General features: G+C 39.0%; 1 protein-coding gene across 1 annotated transcript in view; it reads left to right on the forward strand.

Annotated features, from left to right (window-relative positions):
- The first annotated feature begins 365 nt into the window (after positions 1–365).
- Positions 366–18,597, forward strand: part of TM9SF3 (transmembrane 9 superfamily member 3) — a 57,347-nt gene continuing 39,115 nt past the window's right edge. The window contains exons 1-2 of the mRNA XM_019724781.3: positions 366–641; positions 9,778–9,973. Coding sequence (XP_019580340.1) covers positions 546–641; positions 9,778–9,973 — 292 coding nt within the window. The 5' untranslated portion in view covers positions 366–545. The remainder of the gene's footprint in view (positions 642–9,777; positions 9,974–18,597) is intronic.

Below are 18,597 nucleotides of genomic sequence, written 5' to 3' on the forward strand. Positions count from 1 at the left end.
CATTTCACAGCCTAGGAAATTGAGGCCAGAAAAAGTTAAGCGTTTTGGCCAAGGTCACACAACTCCTAGAGCCTGGACGTGGCGCGAAGGCGGCGTCCACGTTGGGCTAAGTCACCCACGTTGTGGCGGAGGCCGCGTCTCCGGGGACCCAGGGGCAGCAGGCCCCGCGCGCTAGGCGGTCAGTCCGTGCGCCCGCGGCCCAAGCGGGCCCTTCGCAGCAGCAGGCTCGTGCGTCCCGCGCAGGGCTACCCGAGGCAGTTGCGGCCCCGCGTCGCACGGCACTTCCGGCGTGTGCCGGGGTGGCCGGATGACGTGGCTGAGTCAGAGGAAGAGGCAGAGGAGGCGCCGGGGGGCGGGGTAGGCCCGGGAGCGGGCGGTGACGGCGGCGGCGCAAAGGAGCCAGCGGCTGGGCCCGGGCCCCGTGCATCTGTCCGCGCCCGGTGGATGCGAATCGACTGCGGCGGCGGCGGCGGCGGCGGCGGCGGAGGAGGAGGAGGAGGAGGAGGAGTCGGTGGGCGGGCGCCGGGCCGGTGGGAGCGCGGAGGATGAGGCCGCTGCCGGGCGCTCCCGGCGTGGCGGCGGCCGCCGCGCTGTTGCTGCTACTGGTGATCCGGGCCCGGGCGGACGAGCACGAGCACACGGTGAGAGGAGTCCCCGGCTGGCGTTACCTTCCCGGGCCCGCTCCCCCGCTCGCCGCCCCAGCAGGCCTGGTGCGGCCTGGAAAGCACGGCGGCCGGGTTGAGCCCCGTGGCCGTCCGAGGGCGCCTTCCGGTTGGGCCTGGCGGAGCAGGAACCCCAGGAGCTGGGAGGAGGCATTTCCGTGCGCTCCCGGGACAGGACTCCGTGCCCTGAGTGCCTGGGCCTCCTTCCCTCACCCCGACCTAAATGGCGCAGCACCCCGAGGTCTTGGGGCTTCGGGGGTCGGGGAAAGAGCGTGGTGAGGGTTGGGGCTCAGTTTCCGCGGGTGTGGGGACCGCAGGCGGCCCAGGCTCGGGGCTAGTGCCCCCAGGGAAGGGAGCTGCGCTCTGGCTACTGGGGGCTACGACACAGCGGAAGATGGATGCCTCACGATTACCCGTCATACATCAACCAGGAAATATCCACCCCTTTATGGTCCTCACCGGCCTCTATTTTCCGCTCCTGCCCAAGCCGGATTAAAACCCTGGCGTGGGGACAGCTTTATAAACTTAGGGTGAAGAGCAGTTTACACGTGTACGTGCGCTCAACCTACACGCACTCAGTTCCGAGGCCTTCCTTGTAACTTCGTCCTCACCCTGTCCAGCCCTTAGCTGAGGCTCCCATCCCAGTCTAACCAGGGCAACTTCTGATTATAAGGGGTCTTGAGTTTCCCACTCTTCTATCTAGTCCGCTGGGAACAGTGCCTTTTGCATTTATCCTAAAGTTCATTGGCTGTTGGCCTGGATGTTAAGGACTCTTGCAGTGGCATGGCTGTAACTCGAATGTTTACAGAATGGTAGGTGTGAGCAAGGCAGGAAAGTCATGTAAATTGAGAGGTTGCTTGACGAGTAATTGTTTTTAATACCATAACCCGTTGATAATGATTTTGCCTGAGAGGTTGTGTGTGTACTAAATCTGAAAGTTTCGAAGGCATCTTCTGTCATTCCTGATAGGTGAGGAAATGAAGCAATCGTCCTTATTTATTCAGTGCACTCTACTTTAGGTTTTATTTGTAATTAACCAGACGACTTTACTCTCTGGGTTAGCTGAACTCTTTATTTTAGCTCATAAAAGCTCTAAACTTCTGGCTATTTTACATTCCATCACAGCCAGAAACTTCTTACCCGTGTATTTTTTTAGAGACAAATCCCACATTAGAGACGTTTTTCTGACCTCTATTTGTGACTTTTCACCTTAAGATAATTTTGTTCACAGGTTAAACATTTAAAAACAATTTCCTGTTGTTCTGTCAGGTAACCTGTCTCAGAGTGTAAGAACTGTTCTCAGTGGGTATCCTTAGTCAGTGATATGGTTACTAATTTTTTTCCAATTTTTTTAACCCTTAGGAAAGTTAAGTGTAAAACAGAACTCTCTCTTAACTATAGTTGTACCATAGAAGCATATAAGCTTAAGAGTAGTATACTTTTTTATCTTGTGTTTTATATAAACTGCTATAAATAGGGAAAACTGTTAATCGAAATTTCACCAATTGGAGGTATATAAAAAGGCCTTAGTTTAATTTACATATTAAAAATGTAAATACCAGTTGCATTGAAATTTTATTGCCCAGGAACACTTTCATTTTTATATCAGTAATTGCATATAAAATATTTGATTAAAGGTTTTGAGAGACTATAATATGTATAAGATAATTGCTGGACGGAAAATTTAGAATCCGTTTCATTCATGTTTACATTGAACGGCTCTCACTTGGTTACCTATTATTAATACCTGGTTACCTATTATTAAAAAAGCGAAAATGTTATAGGAAGGATAGTGTTAATATATAAGTGTAAAATTTAAATAAGTGTCATTCATATGTATTTTTGGCTATTAGCCAAAATATTTTACTTCTTCCAAGTTTCTTGAAAATATTTTCTGATATTTCACCCTAGCCATTCACCCTAGCCAGGTAACAGTACTGAAAAGGCTATGGTCAAGTGAATTTTTTTACATCCCAAGAAATCAGAAGTAGCCAGTGGAGAGAGAATGATACTAAAGGAAGAGAAAAATTGCCAAGGGAAAGTTGCTGAGTATATGTTAAATAATACTTGTGGAATTGAATTATTGATGAAAAAACAATTTTCAAAAGTTTAAGTTTACCCATTAGATTAATTTTCTGTGAAGACAGTTTCCAGATAGAAATAATAACTGTTTTTGTAGCAACATGTGTGAGGCACTAAGTACTTTACATGTATTGATTCATATTTTAAACATACTAATAACATTGTGAGGTGGGTGATATTAATGCCCTTTTATAGATGAGGAAACTGGTGCCAGAGAGATTAAGTTGCTTGCCGAGGCCATACAGTCAGTGAGGGTAGAGGTAGAATTTGAACTCAGGCAATCTGAATTAATAGTCTTCTGCACTCTGGTAGGATATGCTTCTACAGCCCTTTATGCTGAAAATAGGACAGTAAAACACTTGGTATTACATAGAGTAATTCTCTGTACTGATACTATTTTGAAGTGCTTAAAGAAATGTTTGGGGAAGTCTAGCTCCATAATGGGTTGTTGCTTAGAAAATGTTTGGGTTAGCATTAAGGAGGGATAGGGCCCACTTAATGGGCATGTGACATGTGCAGGCACAGGATATGTGCAAGGATGGAAGGGCTGCTTCATGTAATGCTCTGCTGTCACCATCTTGGAATTCTTAATAATTTTGAACAAGAAATTCTGCATTTTTATTTTGTGCTGGGCACCACAAATTGTAGCTGGTTCTCAGAAGAAACAAGTCTATAGTGTGGTTCCACAAAGCCCCTTATTTCTCTTTACCTACTGCTTTAGGATTCAACTGACCAGTTGACTCATAAGATATTTTTATGTACCTATTTATCCAAAGCTCTTTAATATTCTCAGAAGAATAATGAGAAGAAAATGTGCTGTTGGTTGTGTGTGTGTGTGTGTGTGTGTGTGTGTGTATATCTAGAATATACAAAGGTGTGTTCCTTTCAGTTTTTTTAAAGTTCCATCATATGTGAATTACAGCGCATTGTTTGAAATAAAAATTAAAGAACGCTTTCAGAAAAGACAGGCTCTTACTATGTGATTGAAGGGTCATGAAAAGGACTTTTTAGAGTGAGTGGAAGACATATTGGGTGTGGTTTATGCTTATATGGTTTTCTGAAACTCGGAGCACTTGGGAGCATCTGGAGTTAGATTACTGTGTCTCCTAAGGTTCCAAAGGACTCCATTAAAAATATTTCAAATTGAGAATCATCTGAAAGACTTGGGACCATTGAATCCTTATTTTCCTGAAGGCCTGAAGAGGCCCAGAGACTGGCCCAAGGCCACAGAAAGAAGCTGAGCTAGATTTCTAATCTCTAGTCCTTGCTTTTTCTACCTGTCTTGTACGTGTAATTTCCACAGTAATGCTATGTTAAGATGTCAGCACCAAAAAAAACCCAAAAACACAAACACGATAATCAAGGGCACAGGAATCTTAAAGCATTTTATGGTTTGCACTGTAGCCTTGAATTTTTATGGGTTCTATTTCCTCACGATCACAAGGTTGGTTTTTTTTGTTTTGTTTTGTTTTTGTCTGTTACATATCCAGGCTTTATGCTTGGCACAAAAAGTGGCATTTAATTAGTGCTTGTTGAGTGACTTGAGTAATTAGGGAACTACTAGGGACAAGACTATGCTATGTTGGAAGCGTGAAACCCTATTGCTTAAAGCACAGTGAACAAACCCAGACCATCGTTCACTTAAGATGCATAAAATTGGGGATGGCTGTTGTGACTTAGGGGCCTTTCCTAGGCTAAAATCCCATTTCTTTGTGGCCCATTGTACCTCTGGTAGATAATGTGGGAAGGACCTGACGTGTGGCGAGGATCGCCTGTTCTTGGCCTCTGCCATAGACAGCTTACTACACCGCCGAGTTGTTTCAGAAATGTTTTGTTTGCTTGACTTTGGCAAATGGCAGCTTTTTCTCTTCGTCTCTGATGGGAGTATAGGAACGTCTAAGACATGTGAAGAGAATTTAAGACATTTATAAAGAGAATAAACTGTTTATTACACGTGTATTTGTCAGTGCTCTAATATAGATCTAATTTTAGGAAATGCCATAATTCGTTGTCCTATTTTCAGCTGTACTCTATGGTAGACTAAAAGTTTATTTAGGTACAACGTTATTGGAGAGAGAGAGGGAGAGAGCAGTCATCTCAAGAGACTATCTAAAAATATACTTATGATTCATTTGTATTAGAATTCTGATGTATGTGTTTTAAATAAATAATTAAAAGGCATTGGAATTATGATTCCTGAAACATTTTCAGAACTGGATTTTTGCTTTCTCAGATATGTATTTTAAAGCAAACACTCATCCCATGAAAATGATGTCATTTAGGTGCTTATTCTGAGCCCACAGTCCTTTGCCCATCTGTATAAATTCTGATTTCTTTATTCAGATTTTACATCAGTAACATTATCTCCTAAAGTGTTCTTTCTGAGAAAAATTAATTCATGATCTCTGTCAAGTAGGGAAACTTCTGTGTCTCCCTCTTTCCAGCACATAAACAGTATTTAAATGAGAGGCCCAACATTGGTGACTTCTTGAGTATAAAGGTCATTCCTTTAGAGATTAGAGCACAAATAGCTTCCCAGGAAGTTTCTTTTTTTTTTCTTTAGGGCAGATTAAAGGCTCAAATGGAAAAGTTGTTCAATATTCAGTACTGTGTTTAGTTGCTTTGTACAGCTACTGTTTTCATGTTTCCTTCATTTAGTTTTTGCTCTTTAGTTAATGAAGCTGACTAGGGATTAGCAAAAGTGTAGCCTTAAAATTGTAAACTTGGTACTAGTAATTAGTTATATGAACTTGGACAAATTGCTTAACATATCTGTTCTTTGTTTTCATCTGTAAAATGGGGAAAATAATAGGACCTATCTTACAAGGTTTTGAGAGGATTAAATGTTCATGTAAAGACCTTAGAACTATGTCTAGCACGTGGTCTGTGCTTATTAAATGTTAGCTGATGATACTATTTGAAAAATGGTGAGATCATGCAAGTTAGGGATTGCCCTCTAAAGGTTTTACCTGAGAATTAGAGGATTTGAGAAAGGAGGATTTAAGTAGTTCTGAACAATGAGAAATTGGCTAGGTGGAGAGGAGAGCATTACAGATTTGGGGGAATGGTGTAAGAAACAAGGTGAAGCAGGAAAGGAAGGGAAGACAATATTATAGACCATTCTGGCTGGAGTGGACAGCTCAGCAGTTGAGTGTAACAGTGAAACTTTTCTGAGAGAGCGAGAAAATGAATGGAATGGTGAGGTGAAGCAGGTAGTCTGAACTGGCCTTTTGTGGCTACTTCCCAGGGAGGCCTCATGGAAGGAATTACCGTAATGCTCAGGGATCCTCTAATCCGCTGCTGGGCTTCCTTGACTTTTTTCCGCACTGTTTGGTTACCCTCCACAGTAAGTTATAAAACTCCATCTTTCTTAGTGTCATTGGCCAACTCAGTTTTTCCAAGGAAAGTATTTAAAAAGCGTATAGGTCCTCGTGGAAGGTTTGGAAATGAATTGGACTAGTCTTTCGGCCAAGGGTGGAGGGAAGAGCCTTACCTGTGGCTTTCTTCCCATAAAGAGGGGGCGGCTCAGGGACTTTCGCAGCAGCTTTAGAGAAAGGAAAGGTGGTTTTCTCTTTCAGAAGTTATGTGAAGTCTTCCTTTTGGTATTTTCTAATTTCAGGATACGTTAAGACACATTTTCTCTCTTGAAAAAGATCTCTTGTTTTGACCATGTTTTGGGAGTGCTTATTCTCAGGGACAATCAAGAACGTCAATGAAAAGTAAACATTTTAAGTTCATAATATCTGACCATGGTCTGCATAAGGAATAATGTGAAAGATAAACATTTTTACCGTAATATTCACCCTATCAACTATGTGTGTGTGTGTTTGTGTGTGTGTGTGTGTGTATGTGTGTGTATATATATGTATGAATGTGTGTATATAATATACACACACACACATTATGTATATTTTATAAATTACTACTCAGTCCTCTCCCTGGAAGGAATTCTAGACTACAGAATGGTAACATTTTCTTGTAGTTTGCATCATGTCATAACAACTCTACTACCCTTACTAATAGGTTTCATAAATGTTTAAAATGAGTGACTTTAGAATGTGTAGTTAATACACAGTGTGACCCTGAAATTATTTTAATCCTATGTTTCAGTTTGTATGAAACAAATGAATGCCTATTTTAGCAAGTACGAGTATATATGTTCACTTTTTTTTGTCTTTTTAAAGGAATACGAGTGTTAGGATTTTAGAGAAAGTGTTTTGTGCTTATTTTCATGAGTTATATTTAAACATTTCTGTAGTCTCTCTCTGCAGGATTAATGGCAAGGTCATCATTAATAGGTCCTGTCATTCAGCATTCTAATCTGAAATAGCTGTATTTTGTTACCCCCCCCCCGCATTTCTCTAAAAGGATAGCTACTATTGCAGTCACTGCACACGTCAGCGCACATGCTTCAAACTTCTTTTGCTAAGTTGCTAGTAATGAACTTTATATTTCAGCATTTATTCAGTGTTTTTCCATCATTTATTAAATACCTTTGAATACATTATATTATGCAGAGAGCTTTTTGCCTATTGAACAGATTTCAGTTCTAACAGCAACTTGGTCAGTTGTTTTAGAGCACTGTTTTGAGAATTCTTACCTTTTTTTCCCCTTCCCTCCCCCCCACTCCAGTTCAATCCGTTGTTTCTCAGTCTAGGTGTGTAGGACACAGCTCCCTGGCCCCTGCTGCTATTATGAGCCTTGCGCTCCCCTGGGTGAGGCAGTCAGTCGCCAGCCACCAGCCAGCCCTGGCTCACGGCTTCTCACAGCATCTCACAGCAGCTTACGCCGGTCGCTCAATACAGCCCAGCTCCAGGGAGAGCTGTTGTTCTCAATCTAGTGTAGAGGGTGCAGCTCACTGGCCCATGTAGGAGTCGACCTGGCAACCTCGGTGTTAGGAGCACAGCGCTCCAACCACCTGAGCCACCTGGCCACCCCATTGAGAATTCTTACATTATAGCCATATTATATTTACATCTATGTTTAGCAGATAAGATTACCTTGATTGATTAGTGCTTTGTGACCATGAGCATTGGATGGAAAACTGCTGTCATACATATACTGGGGTGCCAAAAAAATGTGTACAAGTGGATACGTTGGTCAGCGTTGCTCAAACAGTAGTTCACTGTAATCAGAAGTGTCTGGACGCTGATGGTAACCACTTTGAGCACCTCTTGTAACTGCAGAAGTCAAATGTGACTTGTATTCATCTTTTGTTATTGGTATATATTGAGTATTACAATTTAATAGTTTTTTCCTTTCTTAAAATGTGTATACATTTTTTTGGCACCCTCTGGATTTGTCATCTGAATGGGGATGTATGGATACATCAGACCTTTGATTCATTCCTTCACACATGAAGATTATCTACAATTGTTTTCATGAATTCACTTGAAACAGCTTATGATTTTCTATATTGTTATTCATCCTGACCCTTCTCTGCCAAAGCAGAATTAATCATTCCTTTAAGTTGCTACGATAGCCATTTATTTCCTTAATTATAACACTTACTTCTTCAGTGTTAATCATTTACTTGTCTGGCTTCTCTCTATGGATCCTGAACTTCTTAAAGGGAAGGACAGTATTTAATTTATCTGTATATGCCTGACACCTAACCCTGTACTTGCTTGTATTATCAAAAAGTGCGATAATTTATTGCCTTGATGACCTTGATGATGTCTTATGTGAACAATGAGACATTATGTTTGAAGATGAGGTAATTACATCTAAGTCCTAGGATGGTGGTAGTGTGAATCAAAAGGCAGAGGCAGATGCTTTGGATAAAGTAGACAAGGCAATGTTTAGTGGAATGCAGTGGGACTTGGGGGTTTGAACTCCATGTCTGAGAGAATGGTGGCACCATTAGAAAAACAAAGTTTGGGGGGAGCATTTGGGTGGGATGAGTTTGGTTTTGGAGATGTTGGATTTTGATTGAAAATGTTTGTTTATAGTTTTAGGTGGAGGACTGGAGCTAAAGATTTGGTAGTTGGGCTAGTTGGATAGCTTCCTCTGTTATATGATCCATAGCACCGAACTTCATTATAATTGTTTATCCAATGTCCATTTTTCCCTTTAGGCACTGGGCAAGGAACATACCTTGTTCGAAGCTGTATCCTCAGTTACACAGTTATTGTTTGGCACATTGTAGACTCTCAGTACATAATTGCTTAGTGATTTGACTTTTGCACTATTAGTTGACTTAAATTGTATCCTATGTTGTCTTTATATTGCTAATTAGGATTACTAGTTTTTAAATTACTTGGGTAAATCTTGAGGAGATCTTAGAAATCTTTGGCAGATCCCCCAACTGGACCCTGGAAAGGTGAAGTCACCTACCAAAATTTGTTGGACCACACTCCAGATTTAGCTACATAGAGTATTCACTGATGGGTAGAGCCATAGCGTTTTATTCAAAGAAATATACATAGTATATTACAAGTCTTTCAGTTTGAGGAAGGGGAGTATGGAATGATGGCCTGAATGAACTATGGAGATTTCACAGGATGGCTTCCTCTTCCTCTTGTTTAGTCATTTCTCTCCTCTCTAGTTCTGTGACCAACGAAAGGAGATGCAATTTTATTTGTGTTTGCTGGCAACGTTAGATTTTTGGAATTTCTAATGTTTAACATGAGGTTTGGATAAGCCGTTCATTTTGTTTCCTCCTTCCTGGTCACGTTAGCTTGGTGAATCATGTTGGTTCTGGGTTTACCATTATTTGCTAATATAAGTGATCGTTATAAGCATGCTTTTGTGAGCTATTGGACTTTGTTTAAACAATACCTTCTGTAAAACAAAGTTTGGAAAAGGTGGATCTGCCTGAGAACACAATCAAAGAATATAATTTTAAAATCCTTACCGAGTTTCCTTTTTAAGGTGTGGACATTGATCATCAGATTAAAATAAACTTTCAGTGTTTTATTTTATAGCTTCCCAAACAGGGATAGTACACTTTTGTTTAGAAAAAAATAATAACTATTCCCTTAATTTGCATTAGATTTTAGAAAAAAACTCTTATTTGCTTTTTTTGTTTCAGTATCAAGATAAGGAGGAAGTTGTCTTATGGATGAATACTGTTGGGCCCTACCATAATCGCCAAGAGACATATAAGTACTTTTCACTTCCGTTCTGTGTGGGGTCAAAAAAAAGTATTAGTCATTACCATGAAACTCTGGGAGAAGCACTGCAAGGAGTTGAATTGGAATTTAGTGGTCTGGATATTAAATTCAAAGGTAAGTAAACCTTAATACTCCTTATAATACAAGTTAGATTTTGGACAGTGTTTCTCAACTTTGGCACAATTAACACTGGTGCCGGATAGTTCTTTTTCTGTGGGGCTGTCCTGTACGTTATAGAAGGGTCAGCAGAGCCCCTGCCTTCTACCTACAGGATGCAAGTAGCACTCCAGTTGTGACAACTGGAAAAATCTTCAGATGTTGCTAATTGCCCTTGGTTGAGAACCACTGCTCTAGACTCAAAGAAATGTTTTAATTTATAACTTAAGTGTATTGCATTTAGAAAAATATGTTAGTAACTAACAAATAATTTATTTGGAATATTTATAAAATAATAAATAATTGTTAATAAAATTATATTTCTCTAGCTTACTTCTTTCTGAAAAGTGTTTTCTAGTAAACCCTCTAGTGAGTGGACATATGTGATTGGGGAAGGCTTTCACAGGTTCATAATGGAGTAATTGCTGAAGTGCAGGGATGTAGTGGGGTACATGGATACTTAAAATTTTTGTGTAAATCCTCAATTTCAGACTTGTACCATTGGCTTCAAATGTATTTATCAGTGTTGTATTAGTTTACTCAATATTTGTAGGACAGTGTGGTTTTACATTTTAAGTCAAATACTTGTTAAAATTGGAAAAAATCCTCCTTGCCTCTTTATTATTCAGGTATTTGTTTTATCAGGTCCTCTGAGTGTGTTCATATTTTGTATTTTCCTCTGTTAAGTTTGTTAGAGAATGTATTTCCTGTAGAGACATTTTAAATCTGGTAAGCAGAAGCTTAAATAATTGAATTTTTGCAGGATCTTTGATTAGGTGTCTTGATTTTTGAATAGAGTATGGATCTTGTAATCAAGAGCTTTGAATTTTAATCCTATATCTTTTACTGTATTGGTTTTAATAAAGTTGTTTACTCCAATTTTGACTTCATTGTCTATGTGTAAAATGAATAGTAAATGACTTTTTGTTGTTGTTGTTTTTTAGCACTTTTAGGTGGTGGATGTGAAATGACATTTTAAAGATAATATTTAACTTCAATTTAAGTGTTGTTCTTGTTTTCAAAATATTTTTTGTTGTTGAAAATAGACATACTTGCTTTCCTTTTTTTCCCCATTATATTCCTTGGGGCTTAATTATAAAATTAAGTTGTAAATTTAAACCACAGTGGCCTCGCCTATAACTTTATGAATTATTGTAAACATGTGCTGAGGCTTGTGTTTCAATTTAATCAAATAACTTAAATATTTGATTACAAATAAGGAGAAAATTTAGAATGTGTGATCTTTGAGAAACTCAGTACTACATCTGTTCACATACTTTCTCCCTTTCCATATTTGGTGCACATTTTTAGCTTATTAAAAAGAATCAGAGAAAGAAAATAGGCAGAAACCCTGAGTCTTACTTTGCTACTATGGACAAATTTCATCACTCTTTGAAATCCTCACCTGTATTTACTAAAGAAGAGGACTCATTCAGCTGTTTTAACCTTTCTTCTTTATTAGTTCCTTGAGGCTGAGATGGAAAGATTGTTTAGATAGAGGGTGACAGTTTTCATGGGTTATCAAAATGAGATTTCTTTTCCTTTTAGACTAAGCTCCTTCAGATTAAAAGAACAAGAACTGGCCAGGTATTTCTCCCCAAGAGCTGGCAGTTAGTTGGAGTCTTGTCAACTCTGTACTTCCTGTCAACTCTGTACTTCCAGCATGGATATGCTACTAAGGGAGCTGATAAAATTAAGTGGTCCAGATGAAACAGAAAATGCTGATTTGATTCCTCTTTCCACTGTAGCCCCTTGCTTACCCTGTTCAAAGATAAAGTTGCTTATTCTTTGAAAAGTGTTTTACGAGGTTTCCTGGTTGTTATTTATAGTGTAGAATTTTAAAGGTTGGATGCACCTTAGAGATTGTCTCCTCTGATTTCCTCTCAGGGAGGAGGCGCAGAGAAGATACATCTCAGCATACCAATAATGTCTTGGAAATTCGAACGTTCTGGCCCTGTGTGAATTGTAGAAATACTTACATTGTTTATCTTTTTTCCCTCTAGTATTGGATTTTTAAATGTTCTTCTGTAAGCATATTCCAATAAAAACTTTTGGAAATACTGTGAAGCTAGAAACCACACACACACACACAACATATGTACACACATATATGTGTACACATACTTTTTTTTTTTTAACCTAGTAAATTCTGTCGAGCTAAGTGAATTGGTGATATTTCATAAAATTATGGTCACTCAATAGACCGTTTTAGGGAACTGATAGTTCTGAAGTCTAATGTAGGATGCCTCTCACTTAAGAATTTTATGTACCACTTATTTTTTTTCCTTCCTAATAGTCTTATAAACTACCACTAGACAAAATGCTAAATTGACACCATTTAGAGAAAATTGAGAAGGGCAGGCTTGAACTAGGCCTCAATTTATTACCGTGTAAACTTAAAGGGTACCTCTCCGATCCTTGCCATTGTGGAGTGGAGAGAACAGGGGGCTGTAGAGTCAGAGAGACTTGAGGCATCCCAGCTCTGCCTCTGCCTACCTGTGTAGTCCTGGGCGAAGTATTCAACCTCTTTGGTTTCATTTTCCTCATCTGTGAAATAAGGGAAATAATATCCACTGGATAAAATCGTCAGATTTAAATGAGGTAATGTATGTAGAGCATTTATCAAAGTTCCTGACACATAGTTTACATTTAAAAATGGTCATTGCTATGAATACTAATGGCATATAGTGTGGGTCTATAGTTCCAGCTTGGTTTTGTATTAGCAATTATGAAATGTTAGTTTATTGATTATAGGATTTCATTTATCCTCCAGCTGCTGTACTAGCCCACTGGGCAGTCTGTTTAGTTCTGCTAGAGCAGGGACAGCAGCATCCGTGTTCACTGTTGCATCCTTAGCTGTTAAGACATAGTATACTCTTAATAAATTGTCTAGCACTTGGGCAGTTTGTGCCTACTTGTTTTGTATGATAATTGGTTCATTATGAACATTAGGTGATCTGGAATAGTAATTCCTACCGGGGAAGATCACTGTCCACTCCCCTGTCCCCTCATTTGAAAATTATTGCAGTATAATGAATTGATGACTTCTAGAGGATTCCTTCCTCCCATTTAATTTGCTGATCTTCCCTTGAACTTTCTGTGAATATCCCAGCTTAACAGAGGGATGAAATTATTTTACAAGTACTTCTTCTACTTCTCTAGAGTGGAATGGTAAGTTGAGAGTACTGCATGCCGATACAGAGAAATGCCAAGGGCTGCTTAGAGCCTTAGGTATTTTTAGTTCAGTGATTCTCAATCTTGACTCCTTTCATTCTCAAAATAAGTTTATGAAGTATTTTATCCCTATTTTGCAGATGAGGAAATTGGGGCCCAGAAGTTAAGTAACTTGTCCAAGGATTCTCAGATGGAAAGTGGTAAAGTGAGGGTTTGAACCCAGGCAGCTCAGCAGTAGAGTTTGAGCTTTTAACTGCTATGCTGTATTTCAGGCCTGATTACCAAAGGGTGAGGAAAGGGGTTGGGTGTGGCAGGTCCGTGCATTCAGCCTGAAGATTTTTACTTAAGGTAATCCCCCCACCCTGTGTTCTGTCCCTGGATTCTACGCTCCCTGATTCTGGAGCCTCTCTGGTGAAGTTCACCAGGGGAAGGTGACTTTGGTCTATTGCAGGGGGGAAGTGAAGCAATTCATCCAGCTGTGTGATGGGTGGAGGAAGGGACCTGGGAATCAACCCCACCGTAAACATGTTTTTGTACAATCTCCCTATGTGTTCAGCTGTACGTCTGTCCCTTACCTTTCAACATCTGTGTTGCCTTCAAGTCCTGAGTGCCTTTTGTGTTCTGTGGCGCCAATTTCCTCCCTTCTATTATGGTGTCCTCTGCTTTATTAGTCATTTGCCATCTTCCATTTTTTCCATTTTCCAAAAACTTGCTGAAATATTTTCTCACTGTCTTCTTTTTGTCCATGCCTACTTACATCCTTTTTATTTCTTTACTGACATTTTGATAGTTTCAGGAGGGAAAAGACACATACTTGTGGTAATCTGCCTTGGTTAATTGGAAGGCTGAGAACTTGATGCAGTGTTTTGTCCTCTCGGTTTCAATCAAAGTGTTTTAGCTAGACCAAATATTTTCAGTCTTCTGTTGAATCTCAAATCTAGGTATTTTGAATTCTTGGTATTAGCAATTCCTTAAACCTTGTGCTAACTGCAAGTTTGAATAGCATGGGCTTTTTATAAGTTATTCAAACCATTGATAACATTGTTCTCTTCCAGATAGCATCAGTTTTGTTTTCAAAGGAATGTATGTGTGTATTTTTTTTTCTTCTCTTAATGATACAGGATCAGTGTATAAATTTAGAATCTACAGAGAAATACAAAGAAGAAAATAAAAATCACCTGGATATAATTACTATTAACATTTCTTCCATCCTTCTGTCTCTCTACATTCATCCACATTATTTAAATTTTTAAAAATTGGTTCATGTTACATATATATGATTTCAGAAACTTGTGTTTAATGCTTTTATAGTATTTATTATGGGCCAGATACTGTTCTAAGCATTTACTAACTCAAAAACTTGTGTTTAATGCTTTTATAGTATTTATTATGGGCCAGATACTGTTCTAAGCATTTACTAACTCATTTAATAAGTTATGGATAAATTAGTTTATACCCTTTTTTCTTTTTTAACATCAAAATGAGCTTGTCCTCATATTGTTAATTACTCTTTTAAAAATGTGTTTATATAATATTCTATAACTTGGATATTATAATTTGCCCCATTTCCCAATTACAAGATATTCTGATTTCCTTCCTTCCTTCCTTCCTTTTTTTTTTTTTTTGCTATTGGAAATAATGCTTTTGGCTATCTTAGCACATAAGTATTTTCATGCGTTTCTGAATCTTTTGTTAAGATAACTTCTTAGAAGTGGAATTACTGAATCAAAGGGTATAAACATTTTTAAGGTACTTCTTGACACATGTTGACAAATAACCACCTAGAAAAAAACTGTACAGTATATACTGCCAGTCAGGTAGGTCAGTTAATCAATACTCTTTATATGTGATTGACTAACTGAGAATATACTAGTTTTTCCAGTCCCCCCTTTTTTAATTTAGCAATTTTTGAATGTTTACTGCATTTCAGCAGTACGTTAGGCTCTGTATACAAAAACCTAACCAGAAACTCTGGCTTCAGGCATCCATGGGCCCTCTGAAATTGTTCACATACTTTTGTGTGAATGTGCATTTTTGGAGGGCAAGGGAGATATTACTTTCATTGCCTTCTCAAAAGGATGTGTGCCTCAAGGAAATTTAACACTGCCTGTGAATATATTGGCACTTTTAATCCTTTGTACAACTCTGGGAAAGAAATAGCATAGATGTTATCTCTGTTTTTACAGTTGAGGCACCTGAGGTTCACAGAAGTTAAATGACTTGCTTTTATTCACATGGCTCGTAGGTAGTGGAACCTAGACTAAAACTCAAATTTCGGCCCTTTTCTCTATGTTTATCTGTAGTGACTTCATGAGAAACTTTGCCAAGTGCTGCTGAATTTTAGGTAGAACATTTCTGATTTTTCAATCTAACAACGCTATCAAAAGAGAAAGTAAAGTCAGGCATGATATATTCTTAGAGAACGCATAAGTAATTATCCCATTCTTTTCTCAGTACTTTCACTGTCCATTCAAGTGTTAAGTCTATAGTGTTGGGAATTGGTGACAGACGTATTGATAGGTAGCTTTCTACCCTTGCTTTCTGTTTGAAAAATCAGTATTAACGTTTCCTACTTAATAACTTTGGTTTTATTTTCCCCCCATAAAAAGTGTTTACATTGGTAAAATCTTAATTGTAGCCTCTTCAGAATCCAGAGGTGTGTATTTCATCTGAGAGGGGTATACCGTATTATAGTTTTAAAGCAGTGATTTATGGTGATAGATGATTCGGATGGTTTTCTGGTTATATAGAATGCTGAATAATGATTTGGCATCTTGTTATCTTCAAAGTGGCCCCCTCCTGAGAGAAGTGCTGTTTCTGTTGAGCCATCAGCCTCTGCAGTTATTTGTGATGTTTGTATTTTCCTGCATGTCTGCAGGAGGAATTTCATTCAAATATGGCCAGCCAGGGCCCGTTTTGTAGCCTGGCGTAATGATAGTTTTTTCCTTTCATTATTCCACCGCATTTGTTTTTTAGATTTTGCATCAGTGAAAGATACTCTTCAAGACCTCTTGGCAATCCTTCTGAGATACTCTGCTCATTTTCGTGTTACACACCACACACACACGCACACACATCCATGTATATGTGCATACTCTGATCTACTTAGTGATTTCCTTTACCAAATAAACGGAAAATCATGCTCTTAAAATTTGTTAAAATTTTTTGTTTGCTTAGTACTATTTGAAGGGTACTGAAATAGGCATAGCTGGGGGTAAAAAGGATTTAATCAGTTACAGACACAGCTCTCAAGATCTGATGTTCTTTTTGAGGAGTGAAGGTACTGACAGGTTATGAGTGGTACAGGTCTAGGTCCATAGGGAGGTATGGAGAGAAAGCCATGGGACTTCAGAGAAAGGGGCAGGCTGTGGGGTTTGAGAGGTGCGAGGCCTGGGGAGTCAGGAATTACTCTGTGGAGGAGAGGGTGTGGGGAGTGGGAGAGATTTTAGGATGGAAATTTGAGGTGGAGTTTACAGCATAAGCAAAATTGTCCAGAGGCCAAGAGAACACGTTTGAACGTTTGTGGGAACTGCAGGTAGTTGAGTATGGCTAGAGTATAGGGAGAGAGGCTCCTAGAGAGTTGGAAAGAGTTGAGCTGAAGTTCGGATAGTGAGGAATCTTTTAAAGGCTTTATGTAGGTAAATGTCATATTGTGTATCTCAGAACTTCATACCTAAAACTACCACACTGTTAATGAAGATGATCAGTGAATGTCTGATTGTAACTGCAAGGAATTTGGTGGCTTTGCAGAGGTACCTGGGAGGCCTCCCAGAGCCAGCGCGGCCATTTGTTGCGGCTGAAACCTGGCCCTTCCTGTGGTTCTCCCTCTCCGTTCTCCTCCCCTTTGTGCAGCATCACAATCCATGGAAATCCCAGTTGGAGACCTCTCGCTGTCAGTTCTCCTAGCTCCTGCTGTAGGAGCTCTATAGTAATCTCTGTCCTAACCCTCCTTTCCTTGTTTGCTCAGCTTCAGTTCTTTGCCCTTACGAAAATCCTAAATTCCATGCTGTCTAAAAGGGCCTGGGTAGAAAGGAAATCTGTGTTGGAGCCATTGTTGTTGGAGACAAAGCAGTTTTCTTCTACCACTTTGAGAATGAAACTATTTCCCTGTTCCTTTTTTGTGAGACTGCAGTGTTTCCTGCCATCTTTGGTGTTGTAGTTTTGGAGTACCCCTCTGTGCTGAGCTATAATAAGGGGGAGCTGTTCTCTCTGATGAGGATTGGGGAGATATGTTGCTGGTGTCTAGAGTTACAATGTAGATTGCTGTTTTTCATAGAAATAATATAGATGGCTATTAGTCATGGTTCAGCTGCAGTTCATGTTTAAGAAGTTTTAATCAACATTTAAGACATTTAAAAATAAACAAAAAAACAAAACAGAAACAGACTCAGATACACAGAACAAATTGATGGTTGACAGATGGGAGGGGGCTGGGGTTTGGGTGAAAAAGGGGAAGGGATTAAGCAGTACAAATCCGTAGTTACAAAGCAGTCATGGGGATATAAAGTACAGCATGGGGAATATAGTCATTAATATTGTGATAACTACGTTTAATACCAGGTGGGCACTAGACTAATGGGGGGGAATCACTTCATAAATTATATAAATATCTAACCACTATGTTGTATACCTGAAGCTAATATAAAATAACATTCATGTCATAATTGAAAATTGAGAAAAAGAAACTTAACATTATTTCTTATGGGAAATTTCATTTCAAGTTCTAAACAACCAGTATTATAGTATAGGAAAACTTAAAAACGAACAACTGTGCATTATTTTTTTGTTGTTAAGATTGATTTCTTTTTTTCCCTTTAATTGCTTAAGTAACATACAAAAACAATTTAATCTTTTGGATGGACATCTAGCTGTTTGGTGTTTTTTTTTTTTTTGGGGGGGGAGGCTTATTTTGTTTAGAAACCAATGATCATAAGCACATTTTTGCGAGGTTTATGTTAGAGACCATCCGAACAGTATTATGGTTGCAGTATTTTTGAAAGCAGTCAGGAGTGGAAATGACTCCTCTCTGGGGAACTTTCTGGTAATTTATAAACAGTGCTGCCTGCTAGATAGAGGTTTGCATTTTAATCTTGCTAATTATGAAGAGTCACTGGGATTCCTCATAGAATCTGTGGCCTCTAGTGACTTGCATTTCCAAGAATGTTCAAATGAATATTTATCTCAGAGATCTTTTTTTAATCTTAGAGCTCTTACAGCTAGAAATTGTTAGCTCTATTTAAGGTCATATTCTTGAGTTTTTGTATATATATTAAATAAAAACTTCCCTATGTATTTTAAGCTTTTTTATATTTGTTTTTTAAATCAATTCATTTTAAAGTTACTTTGTAAATGTTCTTGTATAATTTTTTTATGTAAGGAATGATTTCTTCACTTAGTAAGATAATTTT

Source organism: Rhinolophus sinicus, chromosome 15 (genome assembly GCF_057876585.1).
Source record: "Rhinolophus sinicus isolate RSI-liver-muscle chromosome 15, RSI-T2T, whole genome shotgun sequence".
Lineage (NCBI taxonomy): Eukaryota > Metazoa > Chordata > Mammalia > Chiroptera > Rhinolophidae > Rhinolophus > Rhinolophus sinicus.